Below are 13,152 nucleotides of genomic sequence, written 5' to 3' on the forward strand. Positions count from 1 at the left end.
AGCTTTTAAATACATTCATATTTCATTGCTAGCTCTGCTATCGACTTAAGCACATAAATGTTGGTGGAGAATATAATGTCTTCGTAGCGAAATGGTGCATCTAAATACCTGTATATATCGTCATACATTCGTTTCCTTTCTACCACATAACGTGGACATATCATTATTACATGTTTGAAATCCTCCTCCTCATTGCAATCTACGCAAAGAGGAGAGGACCTTTTGTTGATCCTGTGTAGATACGATCCGCATGCCGAGACGATGAATTTCTTCAAGAACACATCTGGCGCGGTGAGGGCGGGCATTGTCGTCGAGAAAAACAAATTGTGGCCCAATATTGTCTCGGAAGTCTGAGACAAACCCCCGAATAATGTCATCTCTGTATCTGATCCCATTTAAAGTGCCCTGAATGATGTGCAGTTCAGTACGATTGTTGAGAATAATTCCACCCCACACCATGACACCGCCACCGCGGTGTGCTGTTACCGGTTGGATGAATTGTGTCTCAAAACGAGTGTTTGGCCTTCTCCACACTCGCAAACGTCTGCTATCACCCGATAAACAGAATCTTGACTCGTCACTAAACAATACAAATTCCCAGTTTTGGTTGTCCCTCAACCTAGAGTTTACCCATTCCAATCTTGCTCTTCTGTGCCGAGTATCCAAAGAAGGCCTTCTAACTGGGCGATACGAACGCAAACCAACCTCTCTCATTCGATTTCTAATCGTTTGATCAGATACTTGAGTCCCAGAGGATTCAAAAAGACGATTTTGTAACTGTCGGGCGGTCAAAAAAGGGTTTCTGCGGGCATTCATCCTCACTAGGCGGTCCTCTCTTTCAGTGGTTCTTCGAAAGTTCCCACCACCATGGCGTCTTTGTGCAGTTCCAAACTCGCGGTATCTTTGCAATGCTCGGCAAACAACACTTGGCGCAATGTTCAAAGCATTAGCAATTTCAAGCTGAGAAAGGCCCTGTAAATGAAACTGGACAATTAAATTTGCCCTTTCATCACTTAGAGGTCTTCTTTCCATGATAAAAAATTAGAATTGAGAAGAGAAAAAAAAGTTCGCTCACTTTCAAATGCATTAGAATACTGAATCATTTTAAAGGACAAAATTAGCAATGTTTGTTTTTGCGGTTTATCAAAATGAATTAACCTTTGTACGACTAACAAGTGCATTAATTCCTTAATATAAACAAATATTGAATGCCAAAATAACGATATAAACATCAAAACATTGTGCAAGTTAATTATATTTGATGTTATTTATAAATTCCTTAGCAACTTTTGAGTAGGCACTTTTAAGAACTTTGACCTGTATTAAATAAATGCTTTTAATATAAGGAGCTTGGTTGATATTTCCAAACGTTGCCACATGAGTTTTATCAGCGAAAAGAATACCTATTAATTTCTTACAGAATTGAAGAGCTTGGTGCAAAAAGGAGTTATCTACATTTTTTTCAGAAAATGTGTTTAGTGGTGCCCCCTTGTTGTATGTTCAATTCTACATCTTTTGGTACATAAACGAGTCTTTATGCAGACTCGTTTATTATTACTTATTCTCTAAACCTAGGTTAGATTTGGAGCAAAAATGAGTTTTCTACTGCAGATAACTTTCTTTTGCTCCAATCAGAAAAGATGACGCAATCAGTCTAACAAAAATTTTTATATTAGGTTTATTTAATGTTTATATTAGGTAGATATTATTATTTTTCTTTTTGACAGGCATAATAATATATCTAACATTCGCTTCGATAAGACACAAAATGCCACTTAAAAGCTCAAAAACAAGAAATCTGTTGACTAAAGTACTTAATATGTACTCAAGTTCTGAAAATTATGATTTTGGTGCAAAAAAAAAGTGTTAGCTGCAAAATAACTTTTGCTTATAGCAAGCTTAAAAAATGCGTTCAAATTGAGCCCCAAATGACCCCATCACAATATATTAACTAATCCTTACAGCAGACACAACATAAGGAATACATCTTAAAGCAAATTTAGATTTTTTGTCCCTACTAAAAATTTTAAAAAACTGTAGATAACTCCTTTTTGCACCAAGCTCTTCAATTATGCAAATACGAATGGAATGCAAAGGCGTGCATTGCAGGACTTGAATTCCTGAGATTGCGGCTTAATTTGATCTATAAATTTGAACTATATCATTTTCCCTAGGAATGTTTGCTTTAAAGCAATTTTAAAGGTACTGAAGACTTGACAGGTCCCTTAAACTTAAACAAAATAATTTAAGTGTAACATTAAGTTTACTAGATATATAAAGATACGTAGTAAGATTTAAAGTATTTCTCAAATTTCATGTTTGAAGTTATAACTTGAATGTGTACCAGCTAGTTGTATGAAGAAGTAAAGCGATCGATTCAAATGTTGGAAATGACGTTACTAGCAACAAAGAGGTTTCCAATTCTAACAAATAATTAGCAAAGAATATCTCTGTATCTATCGCCCAACTTCTGAATCTCATCTTTCTCTCATTATGTTTGCACATATTGCACGTACAGTAACGTTGAAGAAGCTGCTTAAATAAGAGACATATAATATATCTTACATAATAAGATAAAGACGAATTTACGCCATTAGTTTTGGAATAATAAGATCTGTTCGCTTATTCATTCTCCAACCTCTTCGTCCACAAGCTTTCGGTTAAATCCAACACAACAATAAGTAATAAACTAATTCAATTAGTCTAGAGAGAGCGCGCTGTGTAGTGGAGGCCGTTCAAGTGGGTGGGTGGAGTTTTGGGACCATATTGAGATGGAGGCGGCCGCCTCTAGTAGTACAGAGATTGCCGGCTACCGCCGTATCCCTTTTGTTAATAAAGGGCTCTAAGGACAAAGCCAATAAATACAGTTTTAGGAGTGGCTAAACAGGCTCCACAGTCCAGGCTCCAACAATTCCCCTGCCTCTCTCACTTCTGCCGCCCCTTTCGCTGGTTCTACTCCTAGAATAATGGGGGAGGAACTATCACCGGGCATAGATCAAACCCACTACAATGCTAACATCTGTCCAATTTTGCCCACTAAATTGGATTTAATAATTATACGAAGTCCGAGTGATGATATTTAAAATAATATAAACTTCAATTCTACAAATACAATCAAGTAAATTATTAGCCGTTATTGCAGAAATTTATTAGAAATATCCATTACTTTGAATTTTACTTTCTGTAAAATCCCACGCAAGGGAAAATTGGGCAGATTTTAAATTTTGAATGAAAATGGACGTTTTAAAATTCCCCTGATCATGAAAAAATGGTTTTACAAAAACAAAAAGAATCTATCCCAAATCGAAAATGTGGATGTTTGATTGCTTTTCGTGAGTTGCACCAAGGAAATCTTAATGGTGTACTGAATAGAAAAGATGGGCTGCCCAGAACTGCAACTGTCCCGGATTTATGACGAATTAGAAAGTGAAGTACCTATAAAATTTCAAATAATACAATTGTACAGTGTTCTACTAGTCTAATTTTACTTATTTGAAAGCCTGCATCTATTTGGTTTTACTAAACTTCGGGCAAACTCTTGCTAAATCATCCAGCACATTATGGCGTATACAATCTATCTAACAAACACTGATTTTTTAAGGATATTTTAGGATGCAATGGTAGCCAATCCATGTACAATCTTAGGCACTAGATGAGATCTTGTACGATCTCTTTAACAAAAACTTACAGTTTAAAAAGTTAAGCATAAGGGTTGATTAAACACCAAAAGGTACACAAATCAGCAAATACGAGGGTCGTTTGAAAAGTCCGTGCAAAAATAAAAACTACTCAATTTTTTGGGGTAAACCTTTTTTATTTTTCAACATAGTCTCCTTTTAGGCTTATACACTTCGTCCAACGCTGCTCTAGTTTGTTGATCCCTTCCGAATAATAGGATTTGTCCAAGTCTGAAAAATAGCCATTCGTTTCTGCAATCACTTCCTCGTTTGAATAAAATCTTTTTCCCGCCAGCCATTTCTTCATATTGGGGAACAAATAGTAGTCCGAGGGAGCCAAGTCTGGAGAATAGGGGGGATGTGAAACGAGTTGGAACCCTATTTCCATTAATTTTGCGACCACAACTGCTGAGGTGTGAGCTGGTGCGTTGTCGTGATGGAAAAGGACTTTTTTGTGGGCCAATCGTGAGCGTTTTTCTTGCAGCTCGGTTTTCAAACGGTCCAATAACGATGAATAATATGCACCTGTAATAGTTTTACCCTTTTCCAGATAGTCGATGAGGATTATTCCTTGCGAATCCCAAAAGACAGTCGCTATAATCTTTCCGGCCGAAGGAACGGTCTTCGCCTTTTTTGGTGCAGATTCCCCCTTGGTCTCAGGAGTGTAGTGATGTATCCATGTTTCATCCACAGTGACGAAACGACGCTTAAAGTCCTGCGGATTCTTCTGGAACAGCTGTAAGCCGTCCTTGCAACACTTCACACGATTTCGTTTTTGGTCAAGCGTGAGCAATCGCGGCACCCATCTTGCGGATAGCTTTGTCATGTCCAAATGTTGATGCAAAATATTATGTACCCATTCATTCGAGATGCCCACAGCACTAGTAATCTCACGCACCTTCACTCTTCTGTCATCCATCACCATATCATGGATTTTATCAATGATTTCTGGAGTAGTAACCTCAACAGGACGTCCAGAAAGTTCAGCGTCACTTGTGCCTATACGGCCACTCCGAAAATTTTGAAACCACTTATAAACTGTTCTAATCGAAGGTGCAGAGTCACCATAATGTTTATCAAGCTTCTCTTTAGTCTCCTCAGGCGTTTTGCCTTTCATAAAGTAGTGTTTAATCAACACACGAAATTCTTTTTCGTCCATTTTTTGAAAATCACTCGACTTCCTTGATTCAAACGAATGCCAAACACAAAGAAATAGACCGATCTGGCTGAAACTTGGTATGTGTTCTTCCAAGAGATGCTACTAACCTCGATACGCGCCAGTAGTGCTATCTCTCTGACTTTGCACGGACTTTTCAAACGACCCTCGTACCTACTGTTTAGATTTTATTGTACTAAATGCCACAGACCCTTATGCTGGCTAATTCATTCATAATACATTTTTTTGTTATACTAATGATAAAATGTATCTTCATAAATAAATAGTCAATTTCTTTTAACTCTATTGCAAACTATTAATAATCTGATTTATCTTGATTATGCCCTTTATTCTGAGTAATCACATACTCATGCACATTAAAAGTAGAAAAAGACTATGTTAGAGTTAGTTACTGTTGAAATTTGAAATACGATGTCCAGATAAAACCAGTCAAAACCATATTTGTACAACCTGTCAAGTGTTTGTATTGACCTTTTGCATGTTACATCTTGTTAAAAAGGCCTTCAATTTTTCGGCCTAATACTAAGTAATATTTGTTTTTTTTTATAATTCATTTATTCACTGGTGAATGTAATGGCAGTAGAAACAGAAACGATAAGAACCTTGTATAGCAATTAATAGATTTAAAAAATAATTTGGGAATTATAAAACTTCAAGTTAGACACAGTTATGGTTTTGTTATTGGGGTGAAAAACAGTAGAGAATCATCTCAACGAACTTAAGGGTTTTCTAAAGGGTTTGCACTGAAGTTTGTGTAAAAAAACAAGCCAATCTACAGAGAAAGAGGTAGAAAAATGGTCTAAATAAGGCCACGCTGTTTCTATGCTAGTTTGTCTTTTCCTTATATTAAAATTCTTAGTTTTTAATTCCATTTTTTCAAACAAATACGCCCAACTAAATGGCTATACTAAAATAAATTAATCACACTTCATCTATATTGTTGCAAACATGCAGTAATTTGAAAGAACCAATTGTTACTGATTCAAAACTGGTTCCATCAACTTTGGGGCGAAACTTTTCAAGAACTTAGTTCAATCTTGTGACAGTTCAAAGTTGAACAAAGTATAGAAAATCCAAAATATTATACACAAAATTTAGGCTTTACTTTTAAAACTTATTAATCAATTTGTTTAAATTTTCAAAATTTTTTTTTTTTTTTTTTTTTTTTTTTTTTTTTTTTTTTTTTTTTTTGGCGCATCAACAGCTGAGGTCATTAGCGCCCGGAGCTTTTTCCAGTGCACTGCCGGCCTCCGGACAGTGTTCTCTCGTTACAGACAACACTGTCCATCACCGGACAGTGAGCTGTAAGAAGCTCCTAGGAAGAGAAAATCTAAGGGTCAGCTGCTGGATTCGAACCCGGGACCTCCGCGTGGGAGTCCAGTATGCTAACCTCATAGCTAATCCCTTCCCTAAAAAAAAATTATTTATTTAAGGAAATAAAGAAGTGCATTTTACCCTTTTTTACACTTCAAAATATTTTATCTGTAAAACTTTACGGAGAACGTTAAGGATTTGTAAACACAACTTCTGCATTGCTACTTGCTGTAGACTGTGTGCGAATTTTTATTACAATTGTCTAAATGTTCCATGTACATTTTACGTGCGAGTGGATGCATTTGCGAAGATAATTTCATAGAGTGCATAATAAAAGTTATTGCATTTCCTTATAACCCTATTTTGTGCTAGTACTTATCCTTTTTTTTTTCTTTTATAGTTAATATTTTGTGTCAGTACAAATATGGGAATTTAGGTTAATCGTTAAATTAGTGTGAACAAGTTTTTCGCCATAATTTCGTTAAATTTATGTAGATTATTGATGGGTGGATGGAATAAAGGAGGTATTTGATAAAAGCATTGATGGTGTATATTGCAGGAATAAATATAGCAAGAGATCAAGTCTTCAAGATAGCAGGAGCGCGTTACTATGGTGACGCTATCACACTATCAACAGCCATATTATCTGACGACGATACATCAACACCCTATTTGTATGGGTGTATATTCATTAAAGCCTGGGTCATATTTTAGATTCTAGATTTTATATGGCGGGGTTATCTTTTTCTTCGGCTTCTGATAACTACAATATTTACTGTTACACAACTAATCTGGTACCCAAGCATTTTTCATTAATATTTATGTTGAAAATGAATGTATTGAACACTTTTTAATAAATAAACGTCACAAAAAAAAAACGTAATCGTTTTAGCTTTCTTAACGTAAATACAAAATGAAAAAGCTATTGAAAGTAGCGCTAATTTATTTTTGAACATTTAAGAAGAATTTTATTAATTTCTGGACTCTTGCAAGTCTTGATTGTTAACATTGTGGCTCTGAAAGAAACATCTCGTCTGGAATTTCACTTACGATATCAATGTGGAGAGATAGAATAAAGAAACAACCTAGCTTGTTGTAACCTGTTTAAATATATATTTAAGATAACCAAAAGTACTCATAATTGGTGTTTATAAAATATTAAGTGTTCCACTTCTGAAATAACGTATACGAGGTGTGTTCAAAAAGTAACGGGAATTTTTAAATTTCGCGGGTTTGGAGAGTCTGGTTGTAAAAATTTTTTTTTTATTATGTTGGTACACATGCCCCTGAAGTACGATAAAATTTTCAGTAATATTCATTGTTTACTTCTTAAGTGGCAGCCGTTAAGGTTAGACGTGTTTTTCGAGCTTGGCGATTTTTGTTTGTTAAAAAAAATGGATCAAAGAATTTGTATTAAATTTTGCGTAAAAAATGAAATAAAGTGTGTGAAATGTTAATAAAGGCATATGGTGAGTCTGCTATGAGTAAAACAAGGATTTACGAGTGGTATAAGCGTTTCCAAGATGGCCGCGAAAACGTTGAAGATGACGAACGACCTGGACGTCCAAGCACATCAACAACCGATGAAAACGTGAAAAAAGTGAAAGAAATGGTTATGAACGATCGCCGAATCACAATCAGAGAAGTCGCTGATGATGTTGCCATATCAATTGGCTCATGCCATGAAATTTTTTCGGATGTTTTGGGTATGAAACGTGTGGCAGCAAAATTTGTTCCAAAATTGTTGAATTTCGAACAAAAACAGCGGAGAATGGAAGTTGCTCAAGAGTCACTCAATGAAGTCGACAACGATGCGGATCTACTGAAACGTGTTATAACAGGTGACGAAACATGGGTTTACGGATATGATGTCGAAACTAAGGCTCAATCGTCCCAGTGCAGGCATTCTGGATCGCCAAGACCGAAAAAGGCTCGACAAGTGCGGTCGAATGTGAAGGTTATGCTCACTGTGTTCTTCGATTTTAATGGCATAGTGCATCATGAATTCTTGCCACAAGGTCAAACAATCAATAAGGAGTACTACCTACAAGTTCAACGCCGTTTGCGTGAAGCAATCCGAAAAAAACGCCCGGATTTATGGCAAAACAATTCATGGATTTTGCACCACGATAATGCACCTGCTCACACTTCATTGCTTGTTCGTGAATTTTTGGCCAAAAACAAAACTTTAACGATGCCCCAGCCTCCATATTCGCCAGACATGGCTCCATGTGACTTTTTTCTATTTCCAAACATAAAGAGAACATTAAAAGGCCGTCGTTTTACAAGCATAGATGACATTAAAAGCGAATCGCTGAAAGAGCTGAAAGCTATCACAAAGATCGAGTTTCAGAAGTGTTTCGAGGATTGGAAAAAGCGCTGGCACAAGTGTATTGTATGCGAAGGGGACTACTTTGAAGGCGACAATATTAATGTAGATGAATAAATAAATATTTTTTTCAAAAAACGAAAATTCCCGTTACTTTTTGAACACACCTCGTATTTACGATATTTTTTTTTTTTTTAATTCATTTCGTAATTTGCAATCTGCATACAGTTGTATAAAATAAGTAAATATGGAGAGAGTGATGAACTGGTGCAGGAGGAGAGAAGCTACCCAGCAGTAGCATACGAGGAGGAGAGTGTGAGGAGGAGAGAGAGGAGAGAGGAGAATAATGATATTTAGGCCTTCAGACTGCGAGGAAATCGCGGGACCACTGGCGATTCAGTCGGCGAGGAGGGTTGTTAGGGATGTCAGAGGAGGCGAGATACTGAACTAGAGGATTAGAGCTAGTCGAGAGAGTAGTGTGGAATTTTTAGTATTAAGTCTTGGCGAGTTGGTCTATGAAGGAAATGTTGAGGTCGTGGTGAAGAGTGAGGTTAGTCACCGTAGAAAGGTGCGTCAGCTATCTGTCGGAGGAGTTTTGACTGAAATGTTTTAGCAGCACTTTCTACAGGATATTAATTTTAGGCCTTCAGACTGCGAGGAAATCGCGGGACCACTGGCGATTCAGTCGGCGAGGAGGGTTGTTAGGGATGTCAGAGGAGGCGAGATACTGAACTAGAGGATTAGAGCTAGTCGAGAGAGTAGTGTGGAATTTTTAGTATTAAGTCTTGGCGAGTTGGTCTATGAAGGAAATGTTGAGGTCGTGGTGGAGAGTGAGGTTAGTCACCGTAGAAAGGTGCGTCAACTATCTGTCGGAGTAGTTTTGACTGAAATGTTTTGTACAGCTCGTATGTTTTGTAGGTTTGGCTGAACCCCATAGCTCTGGTCATTAAGTCCACATAGGTTTGTGGATAGTATTGTATAGTAATCGTTTGAGTTCAATGGGCAATTTAGAACAAGTAGTCTGTAAAGCAGTTTAGCACGTTTCGTCATTGCTTGTCTTTTAAGTCTAGTGTGTGGGTTCCACGTGAGTCGTTTGTCTATGTACAGCCCAAGGTAGCGCACCAGATCTGTACAAGGAAGAGGATTGCTGTTTTAGTGAATCTAAACATTCTGAATACAAAAAATACAATTCTTTAAGTTCTAAAACAAAATTATAATCAATTTCTTAACTGCCTCACTCTGGAATAACGAGCAAAATTTGTAGATCTTTCCTAAATTACTATAGAACTTGCTTTGCCTAGTTTAAATACTGAAACATGCAGCTATAATAGTCCTTGTAATTAGAAAATAAAAATTAATCATTCAATGAATAACCGTGTTCGTTTTGGCGATGTAAAAGTCCAGGAAACTTGGTACATTAATTAATTTTCTTTTTTGTTTTGTTTTAAAGTGTTCATAATTAAAAACCATTTCCCACACTGGTCTCAACTTTATGTTTTCCCGTTGTCTATTGCTGTCCGTCTGGCTCTACCCTCCATTTTCCCTTGGGGATTTTCTTTTCAACAGTCTGCTAACAAGTTACCAATTTTTTTTTTCTTTTTATTTTTTCCACATTCTGTTTTCCTCACCTAGCTTTTCACAGCAGGATAGAATTCCGGTCGACAGGTGTTCCTTGTAACAAAACAATACCTCTAGGGAATTGGGCGTAAATTAAATTTACTAAAAATTTATTATTTCTTTTGTTTTTAAAAAACAAAAGAAAAATTGATTTAAAAAATAATGGTGCAGAGGAAATTCTTCTAAAAGAAACTGGAATTATTCCTACTTTATTATTTTTTACATTAAACTTTATTAAACAAATTTTTTACGATCATGCAAATATTTAAGGAATTAGTTCAGTTGATTATTTTGTACTGAATTCCAACGCAGCGATTCTGGGGTATTTCTCTTTCTAGCGAGCTTCTTACAGCTCACTGTCCCCGGTGATGGAATAGTATTGTCTGCAACGACAGTACACTATCGGAAGACTGGCATTGCTCTGGAAAAAAAGCACCAGCGATAATAACTTCAGATGTTGTCATGTCTTAAATTAAAAAAATAAAATAATAAAATCAGTCAACCCAAAATACCATTTCGAAGAATTCAACAAGTACCCTTAAATTTTGTGTGCACATTGCAAAATTATGGGTCTGCTTTTTCTTTTTTTTGAAATATTTTCCTTGAAAAATGTTGTTTTTAATGCATTTCTGGAAAAGAGGATGGATTAAGCTTCTCTCTAACGTGTCAGTTTAGTTAAACCTACAGCCTCATCACCTACCTTATAATAATAAATATTTAAGTAAAATATAAAATACGAAGACAAATCTGCGAAACAGGATGATCAACTTTATAAATTTTGTGGGTTTTAGCGATTTTAATAAATATTTATATAATTTCAGAATGGTTATCAAGTAAAAAAAAAAAAAAAGATATAATTATTATTTTTTTGGCGAAAATTGAAACTGGATCACGTTTTTAACAATGGTTGATCATTGAAACAGAAATAATGTTAAAAATAGAACGATAACGATTCGTTTGCAATTCAAATACTTTGCATTACGCCAAATTCTTAATATTCAACTAACCATCGCTTTATTTTTGTTGCAGGTTTGGTTTCAAAATAGACGGACAAAATGGCGGAAAAAACACGCAGCGGAAATGGCCACCGCCAAACGGAAACAAGAGGAAGCCGAAGAAAGTGAAGAGGAAGAGGCTAGAAATAGTGCGGCAAAAAGATTACGAGCAGAATTGGCCGCCCATTGTGGCCAGGCTATCTAGCCGTCAGTGGGAATAAATACAGCAGCAGCAGCAGCAGCAGCAGCATCATCATCAGCATCGCCATCATCGTCCTCATGTTCTCCGGCAGCATCAATCACATCATCGCCAACAATAGCGGCGTCCGCGATATCGGCTATAGTTGGCGCTACATCAGTTACCACAACTACCACACCGCCACCACCCTTACTACATCTACATCATCACCACCATCATCATCATCAACAGCATCAACATTCACCTGCTACCTCCACATACCTACCACCACCCATACCTCCATTACATCCTGCATCAGCACTTACCTCTTCACCTCTTTACTGATGATTTCCCATCTAAAAGATAGAAAAAGCAATGAAAAATGTAAAAAATAATCCAAAAAAAATGAGGAAATGTGCTTCGGCACTTCTATATATATTGTTGTAAAAAAAGTAAAGAAAGGAGCATTAATTTAAATTTGTAAATTGTATTTTATTATTTATTCATCCGGTGAATAAATAGACAATCTATTTAAATTAAAAAAATATATATATTAAAATAAAGCTAAACTGTTTATGTAAATACGGATAGTGTTGCTTTATGTTCTATAAATACGCATGGAGATTATAAATTTATTTATTTTGTTGATAAATTTTTTGTAAATTAAATCCGTTGTTGTACCAAAGAATATTTTAATTTCTATAATTTCATTATTTGTTTTACTTTTATTTTTTCACGTTTATGTAAATAATTTTTTAAATTATTATATAAATAACTAAAAGATGTATACATAATAAAAACAAAAAAGAAAAATTATATAAAAATTTGAAAAGAGAAAGAAACTAAAATTATTAAATGTAAGATAAGACACCCAAAAAACAAAAATGAAACCACAAAAAAGAAAACCAGATAGCGTTTTAACTATAAATGTTGTCAAAAAAAGGCTTCCTCTGTTATTGTGTGGTTCGTAAGCATAGTCAAAACATGTTTGTAATATACATAAAATTTATTCATTAATTTATTTTTGTGTATTTTCTTTAACTTTACCTTTAATAGTGTGAAAAAATAAGCTTCTAAAAGTCTTAAAATTTCCAATTGCATATACTAGAATAGTGATGGCGAACCAAAGACCCGCGCAAGCTTTTTCACTGACCCATAATTGCTAGGCAAAAGCAATTTAAATGCTATCTATAACCTTTAGCTTGATCATTACAGTTCTAAAACGCAAATGACGAGAAATACTTTTGTAGTATTTGAAATAAAGCAAAAGTGTTTACAAAATATCAAATAAAATGTATAATTTTACTCATATTTTGTTTGTTAAAAAAATCGACAACCCAAAGCAAATAACCATATTTAGATTTTTCTTCAGCTAAAACACACTTTTGTAAGGTTTTGTTCAGTTATGTTTGTAAAAAGAGACTTCCATAGCACTTGTTTCAGTCCCGTTTTACCCGTTAAGCCAACTGAATTTTAAAGATGTTTAGTTTTGAAAATATTCAGTTTAAAATTTTTAAACTTAACTCCTGTCCAAATGGACATTAGTGACCAAAGAGCTAGTACTAAAAAAAAAAAATGAACAAAATTTGACCCACGTCTCAAAAAGGTTCGCCATCACTGCACTAAAACAAAGTAGGCACGCTAGAAGTACATTTAACGATAGATAGGTTAACTTCTAGAAGAAAAATCTAGTGTTTTCAGTTGAAGTTTCTCTCAATAACTCTTGACAGAAAAATAACCAAGAACGGGAACAGTATCGACTTGTAAATGTACCAACTATAAAGATACGCTTTTATAATGAACGGAAAAAAAATACAAGAAATCTTTAAAACAATATCCAGAAAAAACGCCTTCTTATTTTCAAG

At 35.3% G+C, this 13,152-nt stretch overlaps 1 protein-coding gene across 2 annotated transcripts in view; it reads left to right on the plus strand.

The window, feature by feature from the left end:
• LOC141460894 (homeobox protein Nkx-6.2-like) overlaps window positions 1-12,290 on the plus strand; it is a 94,357-nt gene extending 82,067 nt beyond the window's left edge. Inside the window, exon 4 of one of the 2 annotated variants that reach the window (XM_074141322.1) lies at window positions 11,144-12,290. In XM_074141322.1, coding sequence (XP_073997423.1) covers window positions 11,144-11,314 — 171 coding nt within the window. In that variant the 3' untranslated portion in view covers window positions 11,315-12,290. The remainder of the gene's footprint in view (window positions 1-11,143) is intronic. The other variant, XM_074141323.1, reaches the window with a different exon arrangement.
• The last annotated feature ends 862 nt before the right edge of the window (window positions 12,291-13,152 follow it).

Source organism: Rhodnius prolixus, unplaced genomic scaffold, assembly GCF_049639745.1.
Source record: "Rhodnius prolixus isolate KJV_2025 unplaced genomic scaffold, Rpr scaffold_6, whole genome shotgun sequence".
Taxonomy (NCBI): Eukaryota; Metazoa; Arthropoda; class Insecta; order Hemiptera; family Reduviidae; genus Rhodnius; species Rhodnius prolixus.